The sequence below is a fragment of the Nematolebias whitei genome, chromosome 7 (genome assembly GCF_014905685.2).
Source record: "Nematolebias whitei isolate Nwh7 chromosome 7, NemWhi1, whole genome shotgun sequence".
Lineage (NCBI taxonomy): Eukaryota > Metazoa > Chordata > Actinopteri > Cyprinodontiformes > Rivulidae > Nematolebias > Nematolebias whitei.
The window spans coordinates 10,416,071-10,439,533 of record NC_056504.1 but is presented as its reverse complement, the minus strand read 5'-3'; the positions used below and the strand labels follow the sequence as shown (position 1 = coordinate 10,439,533).

Here is a 23,463-nt window from a genome sequence, read left to right as displayed (position 1 = left end):
GGGTTACAACTCCCTAATTTTAAATTGTATTACTGGTCTGCACAGTTGCGTTCAGCCATGTTCTACTTTTCTTCTGGGACACCTCCAGCCTGGGTAAAAATTGAACAAACATCAGTAACAAATCTTGAATTAAATCTGTATTTATATTCTGCAAGCCCAAAAAATCTGGGAAAAATGACCAATAACCCTTTTTTAAAAAACACAATAAGTATCTTGTACAAGACCCATCAATATGTGGGAGATAATTCTCCCATCTCTCGTTTTTCACCTCTTTGGGGCAACTCTTGTTTTAAGGCAGGAAGAGCGGATGGGGGTTTTAAAATCTGGGCAGATAAAGGAGTACAGAAGGTGGCAGACCTTTATAAAGATGGTACCCTTCTCACATTTGATCAGTTATGCCAAATATACAACATTCCAAAGAAACATTTTTTTAAATACTTACAAATTAAACATTTCATTAAGTCAAAATATAAACAGATTGTCTCTGAACCACCATTATCATACTTGGAGAATATTATACTGCAAAATTTGGAGAGGAGAGGTCATATTTCTTTATTTTATACAGCTCTACTAACACATGATAAGGAGTCTACCACCGATAAATTGGATGCATGGAAATCGGACATCCAAGATGAGATAGAGGAAGCAGACTGGGAAGCTGCATGTTTAAAAGCTCAAAAACAATCAATTAACACAAGGATGAAACTCCTTCAATACAAATGGTTGATGAGAACCTACATAACCCCAGTCAGGCTGAATCGCTGGTCCCCTGACATTCCAGACAGCTGTACTAAATGTTTAGATGAAAAGGGTACTCTGCTGCATTGTGTATGGAGCTGTCCAAAGATACAGCACTACTGGGAATCAGTTATACAAACTTTGTCTAAGATTGTTAGAGTAAATATACCTGTTGATGTAAAAATGTGTGTGTTAGGTATATACCCAGAGGATTGTGTTTTTACTTCCAGACAGTTAAAATTGATTGACTTTGGACTCCTGCAGGCCAGGAGGTTAATATCTTTGTACTGGAAGAAAATGGATGTACCCTCAAATCATGTGTGGGTGAAGGAGATGGCATCTTGTATTGTACTGGAACGACTTACTTATATCGTCAGAGGTAAAGGATTAGACTTTGAAGAAATATGGTCACCGTTAACTGAATTTCTGAGACATTACAAGGGAAAATAATTCAGAAAAGGATGCTTGGAGCTGAGCTTTATCTTATCTTATTTTATTATATAGATATATGCTGTTTTTTTTTTTTTTTTTTTTTTTTAATTTAGTCACATACATTCATTTATTTTTTTTATTTTTTTTTAGTTATTTATTTTTTGTTATATTTGTTTACTTTGGGGATTATGTTGTTTATTGGAAAATAATGTTAATTGTACTATTATCATTTGCTTGTTTTATAAGATAAAAAATCAATAAAAAGGAGGGAAAAAAATAGTCATATCAATCAGAATGTAGCAACAATGTGCTAATAAGCAAAGTATTTAAAAAAAATACTTTTTACAATCTCATCTAGTATTATGATCCTTTAATCAAAGTTTAATGGCCACAGGATCGGGATAAAACTACGACAGACGCAGTTTATTTCTATTTCTCCATCACAACAGACGTCGTCTCAGGGCACTGTACAAAAACATTCACATTCATTAAAGTTCATTAAAGTTATTAAAGTTCAAAGTTCTACAGAAAGTAAACATGTCACATGACAAGTGAAGTTAGGTAGTGTAGGGTTGTTATTGCACCTGAGCCAATTAGTAAAGTTCTCTATCTAAGGAAGCTAGCAAATTGCGTTGAATCTTCACTTTGTCACATTCGCCCATCCTGAGCAAGCACAAAGGCAACAGTGGAAAGAAAAACTCCCTTTTAACAGGAAGAAGCCTCCAGCAGAACCAGACTCTGGCTGTGTATGAGAGGACAGGAAGGAGAAACAAGCGAACACCGCGTGCCAGGTGCAGATCTATTGTTGTTTGGGTTTCTGGGTCACAAAGTGCGAGCGAACGTCAGCAAATTAAGCTGCCGTCATTGAATCTCTTGTCCACACCCGATTCCAGATCTTCGCTTTGGAAAGCGTTTTCAAAAATCTCTGCTTATGTCACCCACAACTTTGCATGTGAAACTTAGCTATTGAGAATATTTCTCATGCTCAATCTGTATAACGAGGAGAAAAACAAATTAAGCACACCCATAACCATAAAATATGCCCATCAGTCAGTGGAAGCACCCCTGCTGTAAACTCTGTGTTCCTTACTGCTGCTGATCCTGAGTTACACGTGCCCCCTGGTGGCAGAGGTAACGAGCCTGCCCCGGAGGCTGACTTGAGGCCCACAGCTGCATGATCATAAAGAATAATGGACACCTCCCATGTGGCCAATTAGAAGTCAGGAAATTGGTGATGAGGAGTCCCAGCTTACATTCTCCTGTCTTCCTTTAATTGAGTTAGGGTTAACGTTGTTTTTGCCTTCTTATGATTTAAATTCTTCATCGTCCCCGCAGCTGTTTGTTATTCCTCTCAACCCCCCCCCCCCCCCCCCCGCACACACACATACACACACCCTGTTAAGGCCGGCGGTAGGTCTGTCAGTGCAGCGTTCACCCTCTGTGGTCCTGGGGTGACTTAGCACTCCGCCTCCGATTACACCCCAGCAGCCGCCCATTTATCTTGCTGTGAAATGAAAACGTGGGGGGAGCGGGGGGGTGGGGGGGGGACATATTATGGTAATACATCTCTCCACTGCGAAGGCCTTATAAACATGGAAATTTTTAGCTTAGTCATACACTTGTAAAAATGTTCTCCTGCTGTAATGTGCTGTTGGTCCGTGTGTAATATTTAACAACTTTTCTTCAGGCTCTTGTTTTATGACTCCTGTAAGACATTGAGGTTTCGCCACCTGTTTGTGTGTTTTTTTGGTCTGTAGTTGTTAAACTTTAGTCTTGAAAAAGGATTTAATTGGTATTCAACATTTACATGGAGATGTTTTAAGTGCAGTCGACATTAATATTTATTTTATGTGATGATTATCTTGTTATATTTCAGTTTTTATGGATCCTGTACATCTTCCAGTTGTAAGTCAATAAGTGTCTACTTGGTCCTTATAATTAAAAACATGTCACATTTAATATTGGCAATATTTCTTATTAGTAGTTAATCTTTTATCTGTTTTTGAGTTTAATGAGTTTAATTAGACCCTTTCTTTGTAATGGACTGTTTTAACGTTCTTGAGAGGGCTTGAAGAAATTGACACGTTTTAAAGGGATAGTTCAGATATTTTTAAGTGGGGTTCAGTGGAGTTCACGAACAATTAATTTCTGAATTATAAAGGGCCTCTTCTTTAACTCTGGTAGTGACGTGTCACGTTGTTTCCTAAAGATGCTGCTGCTGTTACAGAAATCTTTGTAAATAACAGCATCATGACAAACTGACAGAGACGTAGCCGTTCAGAAAGAAGCACTTGCATTTACTGCAAAATATTTTACATCAGAAGATTATTTTCATCCTGAGCGGCCACGATCGATCAGCAGCTTAACACTTAAAACGAGTTAGTTTCCTGAGCACTGAATGGATCTCAGATGATCTCCGTCTGCCACTGCCTTCTGCAGAAAACAGCACTGCGTGGAGAAAACCTGAATTTAGTGTATGAACTGTCTGTGGGGGGGTCAGAAATAAAATCAGAGGAAAAACACAAGTTGGAGAGGCTGTTGGAAGGAAACATTTTCTAAGGAGTTATATTTGCTCCAGCTCATCATTTGAGCTGAGCTGATGGTCAGTTTGGGCTGCAGCTCAGCAGATAGAAGTAAAACACTCAAACTGAACATAAAGAGCTGTTATTCAGTCTTCTGTCTGTTGTGAAATGCTCATGATGGTAGCAGCTTTATGGGTTGGGAATACTTCCAGTTGAGACGAACACAAAGACCGCTGTTATTTTTAGCAACGCTAATAATGCTAATGGATGTCAGCACATTGAGCATTTAGTTTTAGTTTTACTGAGACGATGTATTTTTACTGTGGATCTGCTGTTGTCCAGCTGTCTTGCCCTCTGCTCCTTTTTCACTCAACCTTTATTTATTCAGGTAAATCCCATTGAGCCTCGAGGACTCATTTACAAGAGAGACCTGATTTCAACGAAGAATGATGACAACAATAAACAGCTATAAAAAGTCATACAGGTTTTTTTTTTTTAACAAATAGGATGGCTAAAAAAAAGGAAAAGTAACAAAAAACTGCTAGATTCTAAGGTGAATGTAGAAAACTAAAAACAGGAACATGTCTGCGTTGGTCCCTGCCTGGAGTCCAACAGATTCTTAAAGACAGTTAGAGAGGTCAAGGTTGAGAGCTTCAGGTCTTTTTTGTAAGATATTCCAGGAAACAGGAGCGGAGTAGGAGAAGGCCCTTTTGCCTAGTTCAGTCCTCACTGAGGGAACACTGCAGGTAATAATGTCCTGAGAGCGCACGCTGTAGCTGCACTCACACAGAAACATTTAGGAGGAGATGTATGAAGGCATCAGACCAAGAAGTGATTTAAAGATGAAAATGTACCAGTGGGAGAATCTGTGTGAAGTTAATGATGTCCAGTTAACCAGTGAATACAGGGTGCAGTGGTGGGTACGATAATCACAGCCAGTTATGAATCTTAGTGCACCATGATAGACAGCATGCAACATCCTTACCTGTTGAATTATTGATCCAGTAAAATGAAAGAATGGTTAATAACGTAACGACTAACAATGATTGTTTTTTCAAATATTACTTGGGGCAAAGCTGCTAATTGTTTTCTTGGTGCTCACGTATGGAAAAGTTATGTCTTGTGAATTAACTGCTCTGTAATTATTTCTCTGTTGAGTTTTATTGGAACAAATCTCTCTAAGAAGCTGGAAACGATTACTCGAAGAATTCAAGTTCACTTTAATGTTTTCTTTAAGTATTTTTGCTTTAAACATTTTATTGTGAGCAGACAATCCAATTTTCAATTTAACCAGAGAAATAAAAAATATATATTTTGATATAACAGTGAGTCTGACAGTACTATATTTTCAGATTATCCAGATACATTCTGACATGTTTTTTTTTCTCTGTACAACAGACATTATAAACTCCTAATCTATCCAGCTGCCAGTTTACAGCCAGAAGATACAATTGATCTAGAATTGATTTCTCCAATTCTGTTCCTGCTTTTTAATTTTAACGGCCGTTACTTGACCTCATTTTACCTTTCCAGGTAAAGCTTTAATGATTCTGCAGTCCTTGACATTATAATTATATAACGTTATCTCTAACGTAGTGTTGAGCTGCAGTGTGTATACCTTGTCAGTGTGTCCCTCAGCAGTTTAATCAACTCCACACTCTGGACTCCAGAGACTAAAGTGCAGCACAGTTACGCTGATCAGTACAGCAGAATAGCAATTTTTCATTAATTAACAAATTTGAGAAATTATTTTGTACAGAGGGCTGCATTGTGGTTAGAGCTTTTTGCTTTGCAGCATGAAGGTCACAGGTTCAAATCTCAGCTGGGCCTTTTTATTAGGGATGCACCGATCCACTTTTTTTTTTTTTTACTTCCGATCCGATCCCGATACCTAAATCTAAATATCGTCCGATCCCGTTCCGATATCATGATCATCATTGATTTTATATGAGGCTGTAATAATCTCCTCTCAAGTACAATTTATACAAATAAATGCATGCATGTCCAAAAGGCAACTTGAGTTAAGTTTTATTAATGTTGGATAAGTTTTAAAGTTAGAATTAAATTCTGCTAACACAAAGCATGTTTCTTTTTATTCCTAGCTTTAAATTAGATATTAAAGTGATTAATTTAAGTGATTGTTTAAAGTTATTTTATATATTTTTAAATAAGGGGCAGATATAAGAGTTTTCTTCTTTCTGCACTCTTTTCATTCAATGTTTTCTTTTTGATTAATTTGATTTGTTTCTTTTAAATGAATGAATAAATGAATAAAATAAAATGCTAAATGGCTTCAAACACCTGCTAAGTTCATGGCACAAACCAACAGACATGTTCCTGTTTTTAGTATTTTACATCACTTTATAATGTAGCTGCTTTTGTTTCATTTATTATTTTTTTAAATCTATATAATTTTCAAATCATATGTTTTTTTATGATTGTTTACTGTTGTACTGATAAATATCTCCTGCAGGGTAAACTATATATTGACTGCAAGTATCAAGCTGAGAAATCCTTCGTTTTCTACAACTGATAGCAGTTGGTCATTAATTACGATGAAGTTTAGCAACTTCTCGGTAAACATTTGAGCTCCGTGGCTTCAGCGATGTCTTCTTCTTGTTCAATCCAAAGAAAGCAGCCTGATTTCGGTCAGCCATGCTCAGTCTGCCCCTCCTCAGTGACGGCCAGATTTAGCGGGACAGATTGGACGCGGCTGGCCCAGGTCGAGTTGCCTGTTTCGGGTTGAGCAAGAGCAGCGCCACGCTGGAGCCACGGAGCTCGAATGTCCAACATAAAACTAACTTTAGCGCGGTTTAATGTGGCGCTGTGGCTCTGCAGACATTGCACGTTGCTCCCTTGCTTTGTGGTGTTACAGGAGACAAAAGTGTTAATGGGCTTGAAAGGTCACCTGTCAATAATAATGGATTTATTTAATGCAGATGTAATTACTTCCAAAATACTTGATTCTGATGAATTTATCATCAGACTGTGGAAAAATTCCACTATTAGAAGAGCCAATCTTGGCTTAATCAAAAGTGGAGCTTCTTCTCAACCTTTCTGCTCGGTAGTTGACCTGTAGAGTCCCACTTTGCTCTTGGGTATCACAAGATTATTAGTAAGAATAGCAGTGTGCAACAGTTTTATTGTTTGTAGTCCGTGCGTCCTTAGCTAGTAGAAGTTGTTTGTCGTATCAGACTGGCTCTGGTATTGTATGAAAAGAGTCTTTCCTAATTCCAGCCTTACAAACTGTAGCTCTCACACACTCCTCACACACCTTGATATGTTCAGGTCCAAAAAGAGTCATGTTTGCTCCACTTTTTGTTGTCTGTTTTCTGATTGCAAAATTTAAATTGACTCATTTATTGCAGCCCGTTTGCTTCCATGGATGCAGAAATCAATCCTGCAAGTATTTTTGTGTGGGAAAACTCCAATCAATGAAAGCAATCCGGCACACGGTAAACAGCCAATGAACTCAACAAGACACAGCCATATAGTGAGAAATTAAAATATGTCTGCAGTTTAGCACCGTGTTAGGTTCTAGAGCCCGACTGATGTGGAAATTTTTGCTATCGCTGATAGTCATATTGGGAGGGGTAGGCTTAATGCTCATAACTAATATAATGGCTGAGATATTTTGAGCTTTGTCCACACCCTAAGTAAACAGCGAGCAGCGAGAGGGGCGGGGCTTGTTTATTTAGCGCAGCTGTTAGCAACCATGAAGCTAAGCTAATCAGATCCATGCTATACGGAGTCCCACATCAGGTTTACAAGTGGTGCACTGGTCATAAAAACTTCCTAACGCCTAACTTCTTAACATGCATTCATATTTTCTATCCTCTACTATTCACCTTAAAGTTATCATGTGTTAAAAAAAAATATGAATTGAACACACAAAATTGAACTTTCCCTGTCCGTTGTTTAAACAGTCAGTGACATTTGGTGAAGGTCTAATTAGTGTTTAACTGCAGCAATGTTTTTTGTTCTTTTTGCTGAGAGGATTTTAGGCAAACAATGCATTTCATTGAGGACGACAAAGATGACGTTAACACTGATATATTTTACCTCCATGTTAGATTTATTGTTCAGACTTAAGTTGCACAAGGCAATAGCCTATGCTAGATTATTTAAACATTAGCTTGCTAACTTGGCATGTCACTAATGACAAACGGGTTGGAGAAGTGCAGAAAATTTATAATTGTTGATTTATTTTATTTTACGGATCAGTTATGATAAACTTATCGTGCTCTTTTCAGCAAAATATGCTACAAAGTACTGCTCCCTGCTTTGTCCGTGCTGAACGTGAAAGTGAAACTTTTACGTGAACGGCCATGACTTGAAAGTAGTCTTCATGCACCCTCTGGTGGATACATTGTACAAATACTGGTTCCAGCATTTTAGGGGTGAAAATTAGAAGCGCTTATATCGGCACATCTTCGTGCACTCCGTCCATCTTTCAGACGGCTGTACGTACATGTTCTCGTTGTGTCTCGGTGCAATGATCATAAAGCTTATTCTGATTCTGAACCTTGGTACAAGATGATGAAATGAGTTGTAGCCGCTTCTTAAGATGCCTCCTTTTGAAGGTGTGTTGGGCATGTCCCACAAGGAAGAGACTCGGACTCAGAACTTGCTGCAGGGACTATATACAGCTGCTCCCTTCTGGTCTGGAAACCCCTTTGTGATCCCCAGTAGGAGCTTGGGAGAGGGGTATTTGATTTTCTCATAATGGGACAATTATCACTGATACTGGTATGTCCCCAAATGACTATACTGACCTAAAATGTCCATCCTACTGATATATTGGTTGGACTCTATTGTGTTCTGCTTCTTTTTCTAATTTGAATGAAACTGACCAGTGATCCCACATTGAAATCACATGATCATCACTCCATATGGGAGCTTTTCATTTACTTCAGACTAACAACCCAGCACATTTTTTCTGAATAATAGTAAATTGTAAATGGACTGTACATATATAGCACCTTTCTATCTGATCAAGATACTGAAAGCGCTTTACACTACAATCTGTGCCTCATTTACCCATTCATACAGCACTCTACCAGATCTCTACAAAGCTAATTGAACAAATCATTCTAAAGAGACTAATCAGTGCTTTATCACATTCATACACTGATGAGACACACATCGGAGCCAATGAGGGGTTCAGTGTCTTGCCCATGGACACGTTGGCATGTGACTGCTGGTGGGTTCGAACCCCCAACTCTTGCATTGGAGGACGACTGCTCTAACCACTCAGCCACAGCCGCCCTATAATAGTGTTAATTTCTATTTGTTGTGCTTTTGTATTATTTTTCAATGTTTGTCCTGTCATCACTGTTTCATCACATTGTTCTAAAATAAGTTAAATTTCCAAGATGTGAGGCACATCAAATGTGTCCAAATGACATCCGTCTAGGTTACACAAAGGAAGAACATTAGACAGAACTTCTTTCTATTTAGGATCATCCATGACATAATCTCATCACATCTCCCATCCATAATCTTGACCAAATGAGCAGCAGATATCAAACCAAACGATGTGGTTTGGTTACTGTACAGCTGTTCAGGATATATTGACCTGGATATGTTTTAGGCATTTTTCTACAGATGAGCATACATTAATATTGAAGCAGTGACGTTCTCACCGAGTCCCACAAATCAGCACTTCTGAGGATTTTAAACGAGCTGTTTATCAAAAAGTCGAAAAGAGCTTTTTTGTTTTTGGCAGACTCTGCAATTTACTTGTTTTTGTGGAGTTAGCAGCAGCGATGGTCACTAGTTGTTTTTGTCACAATTTTGTAGCCACACACATTCCTTCAGTGCCTGAGAGTATGCACTCTTCAGTTTCAACTTCACTACAGAGTGATCGATTTAAGAACTGCATGCAAAGGCTTATGGAAAAATGGTTGCACCTTTAACAAAAACCAGGAATTAATTTGAGGCCAATAGAGTTTGATTTGACCTGTAATAGATGGAATACATGTTGCTGAAGCTCAGATCTCAGTTCACTGAAACCATTTGCTTTTCAGTTCAGCCACACATTAACTGTATGTAATCTGACGGGACGTTTTCTGCTCCTCTCACAGTCTTATAGGATGATGGTGCACATGTAGACTTGTACACTTGAAAGCTCATCAGCAGTCTTGCAGTTATTTTCATATGCATCATGTTTATGATCTCACCACAAATAACAGTTCTTCAGTTTATGAAAACATTCACTAACACTCTTTGTATATGTTGTAGGGGCATCAAGTTGTTTAAAACATGACACATTTTCTTCTATGTGCCATTTCTATCACGTTGTGTCTCAAGCAGTTTATATTCATTCAAGTTGAGCAAATATTTGGCACAGGCTTATAATTAATCCATTAATTTGTAGCTAGAGAAAATTTAACTGAAACATCTTTGTTTAATAAAATTGTGAAATACTAGTGATGTCCATAATTGTTTCTAAGATTTATTTTGTTTATTTTTGTACTACCATGAACCTCCACATGGGGGAAGCAGACGATGTCTGGCTGTGACCCATCAGTGCCTTCAGTCAGTACTCATCTGGCAGCTGTTGCTATGGTTACAGAGCCTGCCCATTGCTGTGATGCAAGCCACATCAAATGAAGGAGCATGGTGGTAGTGATGGGCCCAGGCACGCACGCACACACACACACACACACACACACAATTCTCACTTAATTCCCAGTCTCTTCCAGGTGATTCAGGACCAACATTGCCTGTCAAAAGAACGTTTTAATAAATAAAATTTCAAAATAAGAAGTCCTGCCATCCTCCGTAACTGATTTTAATAATCATATGAGTGTTACATTCCCTGCTTGTGTCCATATAACGCAAACTTTGTAGATGAGGTGACATCTGGACCGGGATCATACAAAACCTGCCTGTCAGGGGGTTAGAATCACTTTACCCTGACCTGTTTCTCTGTTCATTGTTCCCTCTGACATATGGTTAAACTCTGATCCACGGTGATGAAAATGTTAACTGTAGATGGCTGCTTCTACCGGTTGAATCAGTTAAATACTGATTAGCCCTGATTATCTGATTAACTAGAGCCATGAATGCACCACTCACTTAGATGATTACTCAGGGCATGGCTTTGTGCAGCTTGTGTTGATATCTTAATTTAACTAGTTCCTAATCAGGGTGGAGTAACATGAAACCTTTTGACGTTAAAGCTCTGGAACAATTTTATTTTGTTGCATTCCAAAGATTGATATTCAGTAATAAACACGATTTATTTCTAATCCTACCCTCTGTTTGGCAGCAGGCCTCGTGTATTTTAAGACAATTCAAGAGAGGAGTTGAAAAGAAGTTAAATACCTATTCTGCCAGAATGTGTATTCTTCTTTGATACAGTTTTGTGTCCAGCCAAACAATGGCGGCGCTGCCAAACTGACTTGGCTCAGTGCACAACAGACTGGCACCCGGACATATGACTGTGTTCTCTGCTTTGTCACTTACACTGTTGCTTTGTGTTAAGAGGATGATTGTGTTTGCCATAGCCCAGTGTTAGTTAGATATGATGCCTCTGTATGAAGACGGTTTTTAAACATTCTATGCAATGTATTTACATGTATTGGGAGTATGTGAGTTTCAACAAGACTGTAAGTTGAATACCTTTTTAAATTAGGTCTACTGTAACAATATCTCATTAACATATTAGCATTAAAGCAATTGATGCCACTAAAAGTAACGTTCAGATGTAAATATCCTTTGATTTGTACTTTTGGTCTTTTCAAGGTTAAGTGGGCAATCTTCGTCCTAAGACTAAAGCCTATTGAGCACCATATCGATTGGAGCATTTTTTTTTTAGCTCCACCATAAATTGTTCAAATATTGTCATTGGATGTATACTGTAGTTCTTCGATTACCGTGGGGGTTACGTTCCAGACACAACCGCGATAGGTGAAAAAACACAAAGTAGGAACGCTATATTCATTTTTGTATTTTTATATATTTTATGGCTTTACAAACCCTTCCCACACTCTTGCAATGTTCTAAACTCTTAAACCTACATAATTTTAACAACATACGTACATGTTCGGGCTGCTTTTGTTCCACCGTGTTGTTTTGCATTGTTAGTGTTTAGCGTGTATTTTAGATCTTGTGGTGTGACCTTTGGCATTCGTTTAGCATATGTGTTAGTGTATATCTTAGATTCTTATATACTGTTTCTTTTTACACTCTATATTTTTTCTGTTGTTGGGTGTAACTGGGACCCTGTGTACATAATGTCATTCCACCTCATGTACCACATGTGTCGAGAATGACAATAAACCTTTCTTGAACTTGAACTTGATATGTACTGTACAGTACTGCAAAAAGTTTATATGGGCACTCACTAGTGCTGCATACCAGCAGCTCTGTTCTGATCAGGTTCAGTTTTGGTTCGGCAGACCTACCCTGCAGCGACGAAGCCCACCGTCCCATCCAGGTTGATGCACGCAGGGATAACTGTGCTTCAAGAAGCTTCAGGATTATTTGTGACTTTCCTCCCAGTTATGTGAGCTTAATAGATAGTTACTTCTGACTTTGCATTGCAAAACTTTCCTCCATTTTGGCAGAAAGCAGCGGCCGTAAGCACTGTTGGCTTCTGGGTAGTGTAGTTCTTTTGAATGGCGTTACAGTATAGGCTTCCAATTCCAATACCGTCCCAATCACATAATATTAAAGTTGACATTTGTGTGTCGTTTACAATTTTACGTTGGAAAAACTGCAAAATAGCGAGTTCGTGAAAGTCGAACCTCCAAGCAGCGAGGCACTACTGTATTAGTTAATTCACCCTCCTCTGTAGACTCTGCATGCCTACATACGCCTACCCCATTCCATTTATTTGACCTAAATGTTAAACTCGTAATGAAACAAGTAACATTTACAGTGCCGCAATCAAGATGGTAGATTTCAACATTTGGCAACTATAAGTGATCAATGTAACTTTAAAAACAAGACCTCTAAGTTATTCAAGATAAACTCAGTCTGAAACAAAATTATGAACAGTGATATTACTATGGTTAAAGACACTCTTTAGAGAAAAGTCTTATTTCCTTTGTCACTGTGTGTAAAGCTGTTGTTTGTTGCTTTGTATAAATAGCCTATTCAAATGGAAAGCAGGTTTTAAGTCAATCAGACAAAACATTTTCTATGTTAATGTAACTTTTGGAATCAAAGCATTTCAAACTTTGAGTTCTTTAAGGCAAATAAATCAATATAAGCAGTTGGGTGATACCTTATAGTGCCGGAACAGACCAGCTTTAAGGTTTAAATGTCATGGAAGGTCATTATACTGTTTATAGGAGTATAAGGAGCCAAGCTCTCGATGCCTGCCATTTTCAAACCATTACAGAATTAATTCAAACTTTTCCATTCTTACATGTGCCCTTCAAGCAGCAAGATCAAGTTTCAGTGGAGTTTGGATTTTCTATGCTGTGAATACAGATGTCAGCTGCCAGCGGAGTGTCTGTCCAATGCCAGGCCTGGCTATGCATGTTTGAACAAGGTCTTGCCTGGCTGATCAGAGCTCGAAGGGCTGCAAGTGTTTGCTCACTGGGAGATGCCTGAACAATCTTTAGGCTTTCCACATTTCAGTGATGTCTAAAACTCTTTATTTGTCTGGTTCTCTCTTATGTTATTGTTCAGGGTTATAAAATCTGATTTACTGTTAGTCTCAAAAATACCCCCCTCCTAAACCTGCTTTCTGTCTAGGATTGCATGAGTCCCTATAGAAGCGGTGCTTGTTTTAGGCTTATGGAAAATCTGTAACAGGTGGGCTATGTTTTCAAGGATATGTTTTTTCTAATCATCTTTTTTTAAGGGGGATTTGGTGGGTGGTCACTGGGCCAAATGTTTTCCAGATCCCACCCTTCTTCCTGCCTCTTTGCTCCATTTCAGTGACTCACTGCTCCACTTCAAACCAGTCAGAGGCCTGGACTTTTGGGTGTTGGTTTGGAAAACGTTTTATCGTTTGACATTTGAATCGCGTCAATGCTACAAACAAGAATTAAATTGTGACGTGAATAAGCATCAGAAGTCAAATCCATCTATCTGGATTTTCATAGACAGGAAGTTATTTAATATTTAGGTCCATTAAAGACCTAAATGGTGTAAAACAGTTGACTTTTTATTTATGAAAAGGGCAATTCTTTAGGTTGAGAACAAAAAAGTTTTCTAAATCAATTGTTTGTTGTTGTTGTTAAATAGTATACAATAAGAATGCAGCAAATGACCATCCTATAGTTACTTCATGCTTGGTTATTGATTTTTAGGAGCTCATAAATTTCTGATACTTCCCTTTTTCTAGTGTTCCCCACTACCCCATGACCCTTCATTTGAGATCACCATAGAGATAAAAAAAGCAAAAAAAAACCAATATATTTAACAGTAAAACTGACTCATTTTAAGAAACTAGAACAATGTTACTTGTTCTTTAAATATAAAGATGTTATGTCTGAATACACTCGTATGCCATGGAAAATAAGTTCTTTAGAACAATGGTCAGTTGTGTAAATGCTACAGTCCAACAAGTTTTAGCCTAATTGATGGGAATCCCCGCACTTATGCTGCTTTTCCATTAGTAACGGTACAACTCGGTTTGACTCGACTCGGCACGGTTCCAAAGGTTTTCCATTAGTAACCGTACGTACAACCGGTCCCTTTTTTCAGAACCCTTTTCTCTGTGTTTCAAGCAGGCTGAGCCGGCACCAAAACATGACGACAGAACATTGTCGGTCACTGATTGGTCAGGGGGTGGAATCACTGGCTTTTGAGAAACTTTTTTCACATCAACAAGATCCTCCATTTTTAATTACCAGTGTTGGAACTTGAGGAGTGATTGGACCTATTTTAAAGATGTTAAAAACGATAATGACAACACCGTGGTCTAATGCTGAAGTGTAGGTGTTTTTTGTGCTTGGTGGCTGGCAACAAAATTCAGAATGAGCTAGATGGAGCTCTGCCGATCCTCTCCACCGGAGCCTCAAAGCCCCTTCAGGCCATGCAGGGCATCATCTCCCCGGCTCCGAGCTCCGCTGGTCACCGCGGAAGATCCTCCATGCTGCCGACTCGGGGCTCGGGCTCCAGGTCCCGGCCTTCCATGCTCTGCTGGCTCCGAGCTCTGCTGGTCACCGCAGAGGATCATATGAGCTGCTGACTCAAAGAAGGCCGTTGCCCGGACCCCGGTCTCACTTGTTCATAAATATCAAGCCCCGATCCCAGCAGACGGGCATACTGGGACTGGTCTGGGACGGGTCTGGGATGCAGGGTGGAAACAAATTTTAAAAACATTTTATGCATTTAAAAAAAAATACACGACGGTTAAATAATTAAATAAATAAATGGTGCCGGCTTCATCATCAGAGTCAGAGAGTCAGAGAGATTTATTTGTCATTCGCATCTCATGTGGTGGAACAAAATTATGTACACAGGGTCCCAGTTACATCCAACAATAAAAATGTAAAAGAAAAACCAGTCATGACATCATGAAACATCATACCATACCATACCAATTTATTTATAAAGCACTTTAAACAGTGACAAAGCACACCAAAGTGCTGTACAGGGACAAACAGAACAAGCACATAGCAACAGATTACATAACAGGCCACCAAAAAGTAGAAACCAACAAAAACAATAATGGATAACAACAACAACTGCAACATGACCAACACAGTGTGATGCACACAGACTCAGCACAGATCACACAGTGCAGAAAGCCAGGGAATAAAAGTGTGTTTTTAAGCGAGATTTAAAAACTGTGAGGGAGGGGGCCTGTCTAACGAACAGAGGTAACTCATTCCAAAGTCTTGGTCCTGCTACAGAGAAGGCCCTGTCACCTCTGCGCTTGAGACGGGTTCCTGGGACTGTGAGGAGCAACTGGTCTGCTGATCTGAGAGAACGTGGTGGGACATACGGCTGGAGCAGATCAGTAAGATAGGAGGGGGCAGAGCTGTTTAGTGATTTATAGACATACAAGAGTATTTTGAATTTGATTCGAAGGTGAATCCCAATTATTTTTTTAATTATCGAGGCAGTCCTTCACAACCTTCGTACCATTGCGACTTTGAAGGACGTCTATTTGTTTTGCTGAAAGTTTTTTTTTAATCAAAATTAGCATTACACCAAAAAGTGAAACCACATAATGTTGTTCACGTTGTCCAACATTAAAAATGCTTTTTTAAAAATCTATTGGTTAATGTAATTATGAATTGTAACTAGAGAAACATTTTTTCCTGTGAAAATGCACTGCGTGTACCAGTGGTGGGCACAGTTTTGCCAATCCTCTTAACATCTAATGGCAAACAATTTTTTTTAGTTTAGCGGATTAGCTTTTTAGCATATTTTGGAAACCGTTAGTGGAAATAGCTTCCCCTAAATTAGGTTTCCTCACTTTTAAGTTTGCTAATGAAATTCACAAGCTTGTTTCTGTCTGTTGTGGGCGTTTCTCAAAGAGTCCATTTGATACGTTATTGGATTATTACATGTACATGTGGCAAGACGTGATTGGCCGATACAGCTTCAACTAGAAGAAGATGAAGACTGTGACGCAGGCTGAGTGACAGTCATCCTTCCAGTTTAGCGTTAGTTTCACTATATTTTAAACCTGTTTACAGCAAACACTGTTAGTTCACTGTTTGCTAAGCTTATTTTACGGAAGAAAAAATGTATCAAGTTTGGATGCTTTAGTAGCGTTCACCAAATAATTTTTAAACCGTACCATAACCAGTGACTTGTGACTTGAGTATGGTAGTTTTAGGCTTTTAGCAACAAAAAAAAGTCTTTATATTTTTCCTTTCCTTTCCTTTTTCTTTTAGTTTTAAATTGTCTTATTTTATAATGTAGATCTCTGGTGAATTCAAAAAATGTTCAATACAAAAACAACTAGACTTTATTTTATAACAGAAGACGTTTTTTCGCTCCTCATCCGAGGAGCTTTCTCATGAGAAAGCTCCTCCTCCTGTTACAAATAAAGTCCAGTTGTTTTTGTATTGAACATTTTTTGAATTTATCATGTCCTGGATGTCTGAGGGTGCATTCACACCAGCCCTGTTTAGTCCGCTTTAATCGAACTCTGGCTCGTTTTCCTAGAAAGTCCGGTTCATTCGGGGAGGTGTGAACTCGCCATCGAACTCTGTCACGGAACAAAAAGGCGAACTCTGGCCCGGGCTAAAACCTAGGTCTTGGTCTGGTAGAAGCGAACTCCAGCGCAGTTCCAGTACAGTGTGAATATAGACAGACCGGGCCCCGCACCACAAGCAAGAAGTGGAGTACAACGCAGGGCAAACAAACACGTGTTTCTCTTACCTCATATGGAGCCGTCAGCTGCCTTGCGTGAAAAACAATATTCTCCATGGTCTTCTGCCTCATCTTCCACTCATGCTGAGTCCATTGTTGAAAAATGACAAAATATAACTCCTAAAACTGCTAAAACTTGATGCCACTCCATTGTTTTTATTTCCAGAAGAAGAAGAAGTGTCTTCAGAGGTTTTTGTGTCGTTTCTTTCAGTAGTTCTTGGTGCAGGTTGGTTCAACAGGTTGACTCGACTGCACAGTGCAGTGTGAATGCAAACGCACCAGCTCAAATTTAAACAAAATGTCATGAATATTGGTCCCCAACCGAACCGAGTCTACCGGACTATCAGGTGTGAAAACGACCTGAGAATCTTCACCAGCGTATCTCTGGTGAAGTTGCAAAGTTAGCATCTGGTCACACAGTCACTCAGAGGCCCAACACCAATGAATGCTTATTTTAATTTGTCCGTCAGGGTGTTATTATGTTCTCTGTTGGCCTGAAGGTTGTTTTGGGACCTGTTGTGAGGATTACAATGAAGACGAGTTGTTTTCTTTGAATGCCTGGATCGGACAGTGCCAAAAGCGGCAATCTTCCCAGGAAGATTTGTGACAAAAACTCAATCTCTTCACTGTTTAATTTACGAATGCATCTTTGTATTAGCTTGTACAAAAACCATAATCATTGTTTACAAAACATTTCATCCTAAACAATCTCATAAGCATTGTATTGATTTTATTAGCTCTGATTTGTCATGAGTCTGAATTTTAAAGAAATGTAATGACTACGATTACTGCCAAAAAGAAAAACAAGCATATGAATCTTAAACACCAAGTTTGTTTTCTCAGTCATCCAGGTATATAACAACAAAAAAGGTTGAATCATGTCATCTGGACTTCGTTTTTTTGTTAAAAAGAAACGTTTCGCCCCTCATCCAAGAGGCTTCGTCAGTCTGAGGCCTAGCCATCTGGTATTACCCAGAAGCCACCCTGACTCTTGTGTTTCAAGCCTGCCTCAGATACCCCTGAAGTCTGGCCTTTTCACTAATGGTTTCAAAAACACCAAGTTTGTTTTCTCAGTCATCCAGGTATATAACAACAAAAAAGGTTGAATCATGTCATCTGGACTTCGTTTTTTTGTTTTGTTTTTTAACAAAAAAACGAAGTCCAGATGACATGATTCAACCTTTTTTGTTGTTCATATGAATCTTAGTTGCATACTTGACGGGTTTAGATTAAACCCATTTGTCACGTTCTGTTATGAGCAATCTTTAACCAGTCACAGCATCAAGTCACAGCAGATGTTAGATGTTGGTAAGTCAACTTGTTGACTGTGAGTAAACCGATAATTTCTATGTAGTTGCAAGTACACTGATCTTCCCTAGTGTTGGCATTTCAGTGGCAAGGAATAGTTGAAGTCAAGAAAAAAAAAACAATTGAATGGTTATTTGCTGTAACTTTTTGTTTGGCACACAAAACAATTATAAACTATACAATAATTGTGTTTTAGAAAAGTCTGCCGATGGACTGGCTAGCACTACAAGATTTTAAGCCAAGTATTTTAGTACTTTTTGGGGCTAAATCACCAAGTCACAATCAAATTAATCATTTGTCATGTGAGACTATTGGAGATCAACCCATATGAGTTTTTTGATGGCTAATAGACTTTTTTTTTAAACTATCTAAAATCAGATTTGTTTTAAGATATCTATTACCATTTGTTAATTTAAGACAGTCATGCCTAATAGAATAGGTATTTTTTTTTGTATTTACTTATTTTTGTTAGGCTGCTTTCAAGCTCAGCGCCAAAATCGCAATGTAACTATACTTTTCCCCCATTACATTCACTCTTTTCTGTCTTTTGTTATTCGTTTCATTTGAAATCTTGAGTTGCATTAAAAAAGTACATTTTATCCCATCTATGAGATGGATTAGGGATTTATAATATGAACCTCCAATCATCTGCCAACCAAGAATGCTCTTCTGTACGCTAACAATCTCACTCATCTTATTATACACACACAGGCACACTTACATGCATACAGTTTCCATGGAAACAGGATCCAGGGCCTTTTATGACTGGTTGTTTGGCCTAGACAACCAAAATTGTTCTCAGCAGCTATATAAAGATGGGGGAGATAATTTATTTGTATACTAAATAATTGGGCTTGCAGTAATATGCAGTAGAAAGTGATAAGTTGTTTATTGCTGCCTGAAATACGGGAGAGAATTTTGATTAAGCCATTGTTGTTTTCACTAAGTGAATAATCTCATTTTCCTCAGTGACTGTATCCATCCTCGCTCTTTTTGTCTATGTTGTCACACTGATTGTGTTGGTGTTTGCACATGCTTAGCGATGCCAGCAATGTGGGCACTCATCGTAATAGCCACACACACGGACACGTTCCAGCCGTGTTGCCCTTCAGTAGCCTAATGTGTGTCGGAGGTCCAGATGGTGTAGCTGTGGGAGGGCTGCTTCGTTTTGTTAGCCTTAGTGCTATCGGTGTTAGTTTCAACAATCCCAGCCTGGCAGAAGAAACTGTCAGCCAGTTACCCTTCTGAGGGACACTGGCAGGGTTACAGATTATAGTAATGTAGTCAAGGTAGCGGCACAAACTTTCTGTACTTCGTTTTAGCACGGCAAGAGGTCTGAACATATCTATTGATTAGCTGTGTCATTTCTTTGACTATTTCTTACAGCTACTGTTTTTCTGCTCTAACATCAGTTTTTTTTTATGTTCATGATGACAGGAACTAAGCTAAATAAGGACCTGAAGCACTATCTAACCCAGCGCTTCCAGAAGTCGTCAGCTGACCACGAGCTGCAACAGACCATTCGAGAAAACCTGTACCATCACGCAGTGCCTTGTAAGTTCCCGCTTATTATTTACAGAGCTGTGTCATCACTTTGTTATGCTGTTCCTTTCATGACGTTATGCTCTGTCTATATACATTATATGAATTATTAACACACACAGAGGTATAAAGATTAGCGTAAATGTTGTTTGCATCAAGATCAAAAGCCAAAAGGGTTTCGGGTTGTTCAATCAAAGTCATTGTCTCTGCTCGGAGCATGATTTGTATTAGATCAGTGCAATGCGTAGTTCCCACACAGACTCTTGACAGCTCATCTAATTAAGGCTGATTGTTTCAGTCTGAGCGGAGCACAGCTACATTTGCCTTTAGACCAATATTGACCATGCGGTTAGCCAAGCTAAGCCACATTCACCCTGGGACAAACCTCACAGTATAGCTGTTATCAGTTTTATCACAATACAAACCTTCTTTTTCCCCTAAAGACCAGCCATCTTTCAAAGAGTTTATTCAGTCAATCATGCTGCACCCTCCACCCATTTTGTCTGCATTCTGCATGCTGTGCTGTTTAATCGGTAAAACAAAGTGTCTGGTAATTTTTCCGCAAACCTGTTACTATACGTCACATTCACTGACTAGAGAAAACCATTTAGTCTGTACCATCAACCAGATTTTTTCCACAAGATATTCAGGAGTTAAATGCATCAGCCTATTTTCAGTTTTACAGTTCATGGCAAAGATACAGACAGATTTTTCTATGTTTCATATTTGTCTAGTAGCTACTGAAAAGGTGAGTACGGGAGTAACAGAGAAACGGAGACAATTATTTTCTAAACACAACGTCCCAGTGGCGTCCCCAAAATACATTACGGCAAAGACTGGTTCATCCCAAAGATCCAGTCCCCCGGCACAAACAGAGTAATATTGTGTATGCTGTTCAGTGTCAGGAGGGTGATCAGTCTTACATCGGGGAAACTAAACAGCCACTGGCCAAAAGGATGGCCCAGCACAAAAGATCAACATCATTAGGCCAGGACTCTTTGGTCTACTCTCATCTCCAGGCCAGCGGTCACTCTTTCAGGGATGAAGATGTTCACATCCTGGATAGAGAGGAACGATGGTTTGAGAGAGGAGTAAAGGAGGCCATCTTTGTGAAAAGAAATCATCCATCATTAAACAGGGGTGGAGGCCTCCAGGTTCAACTGTCCCCCTCTTACAATGCTGTGATTGCTAGTATCACTCAGCATCCTGTGAATAGTAAACAGTGTGCTAATGATCCATCGTTAGGCTGATGGTCCTCCTTGATCATGTGAGCAGCTGGTTTTGGCTGTCGGCAGCAAACTGGTTGATCCACTCTGAGAAGGTGCTATTTATAAGACTGAGCTGAATACAGCACCTCAAACTGAAGAAGTGTTTCAGATGAGACGAAACATTTCTACTTTTTTTTTTTTTGAATGTCCAGAGGACCAGACTTAACTTTTTTAGATTTTTCTACCTGGATTATTGAGCATGCATTAGGATACTCAAAAGGTGGTCATTTTAACCTTTGCTCTGCCCTGTTAGTGTACAGACAGCAACAGTTAATGTCAAAACTTGGAGCATGCGTAACACTCAAAGTATGTGTCATAGATGACTCTCAGCTACTACAAACACCAAATTTTAGCTCAATATCTGTAGGATTAACTGAGCTCTAGCCATTTTTGTTTGCTAGCAATGATTAGCTGAGACAGCCCTCTTTGTACAGGTCAATTACAAGAGTAATAGTTCAATCATTCTTGAAGAGATGTTTACATTGTGGCAGTTTACATGAAAACTGCAGGGAATAATGTGTAACTAACTAAACACATTACATATTTCTGTACCAGATGGTCATCCATGGTGCTAATTATGTGTAAGTGTTGTGCTAGTTTTGAAAAGCTGCACAAATTACCAGACAGAGATTCACAATAATCTGTTGTTGGTGACGTTGGTTCACGTTTATTGTCATTCACATCACATGTGGTATATGAGATGGAATGAAATTATGTACTCAAAGTCCCAGTTACATCCAAAAAATAGCAAAAATATAAAGTATAAAAAAAACAGTATATAAGGATCTAAGATATATACTAAGATATATGCTAAACGAATGCCAAACAGTATGCTAAATGATCTACGATATACGCTAAACACTAATAATTTAAAACAATACAGTGTAACGACAGCAGCCGAACATGAGTCTGTGGTGAGCAGATGGGTATGAATGAATACAGCAGCATAAGATGATGCAGCAAGTATTACAATGATCTGTTCCTTTTAAATTTGTTTGTTTTATTGCATTGAATCATAAATGCCATAAACAGAACCCAAAATCCAAACGCAGAACTCGACCCCCCCACCCCCCCCCCCCCCCCCCCCAATTTTTCATTTTGTTTTATTAACTCATTGGTGGGCCGGACGTAAGTCACCGGCCCACGGCCGCCAGTTGAATAGCCCTGGTTTAAGGGCTATTCAACATAAATCCCCTTGAGAGAGATGCTCATATCTTAAATAGACTTTTAGTTTTATCACTCTTCACTTTCATTAATGTTTTCTTATACTGACTTCATAAATCTCTGAAACTTTTGTTCGATAGCAATTTTTACAAAACGATAATCGGAAAGATAAGTGCAAGTTCAGTTTGTGTCATCCAGTCAGTTTTGCCAGACATGTCCATTTGTAGGTAATTCTCTCAGAGAAATTTGCTACAAAGCACTAATCAAGTTAGAAACCCAGCACTCTCACCCGCCCCCCGATGTGGTCACCCCATCCATGAGTGCAGCATTCCCATTCTCCCATTATCCGAGCCAGCCTTCCAGTCCCTCTGTCCTGCTTTCATTCCAGCTCATGACACCACTGGTCTCACGTCCTCCTGCCGCCTCTGCAGCTCCCTCTTCCCCTCAGAATCAGTCTTTGTTTTCCTCCCTCTGTTTTCCTGCCAGTTGTAAGCAGTCGGAGTTGTAGAGGTAGGGAGTGGGAAAGGACTGCCCCATTTGTTTTCGACTTGTTTTTAAAGCTCATCGTTCACTGTCGGCACACCTTGAAAAGGGGGTTCCGTTCTCTCCTGCATCAAGGCAAGTAGCAGTATTGTTTACTGTCAGCTTGATGGTCGTGTCTGAACCAAACAAGGCTTGCAGAAGGCTGCGTTCACGTGCGCGTGTCGTGAATTTCAGGGCTAGCAGTGCAGACGATCAGACGACCTGCATATTATAAGCTAAGAGCGCGGCTGGGATAGAGGTGGGGGCTGAAGCCACAGGGATTGTGATCGTGATGGGGGTGGGGTGGGGTCTGGGGGTAGGAGGGGGGTAATGGAAGGGGGATGGGCAGTCAAACATTGAGAAAGGGATGGAAAGACGCAAAATGATAGAAAACATTTATTATAATAAAAGCTTAAACTAGCTAGCCAGTCAAGCTAATACAAAAAAAAAAAAAAAACTACACACAGGAACTCTAGTGAGCCTAGACTTGGTTTTGCTGTCTAATTGAGGATTCTTCTGTCTGTCTAGATTGTAAACAAAAGCTAGCATGCTAGTGCTGGTTCAGTGAGGTTATAGATTGCACCCTCCAATGCAATCACATTGTGACACCTGAACAAAACACATGCTTCACTATCAGAATGGCTGCTCCACTCCTGAACAGCAGAAAG

The 23,463-nt window shown here is 39.3% G+C and overlaps 1 protein-coding gene across 1 annotated transcript in view; it reads left to right on the top strand.

Annotated features, from left to right (window-relative positions):
• magi1b (membrane associated guanylate kinase, WW and PDZ domain containing 1b) overlaps nucleotides 1-23,463 on the top strand; it is a 189,788-nt gene that overhangs the window by 66,144 nt on the left and 100,181 nt on the right. Inside the window, exon 2 of the mRNA XM_037678617.1 lies at nucleotides 19,737-19,853. Within this exon, the coding sequence (XP_037534545.1) occupies nucleotides 19,737-19,853 (117 nt within the window). The remainder of the gene's footprint in view (nucleotides 1-19,736; nucleotides 19,854-23,463) is intronic.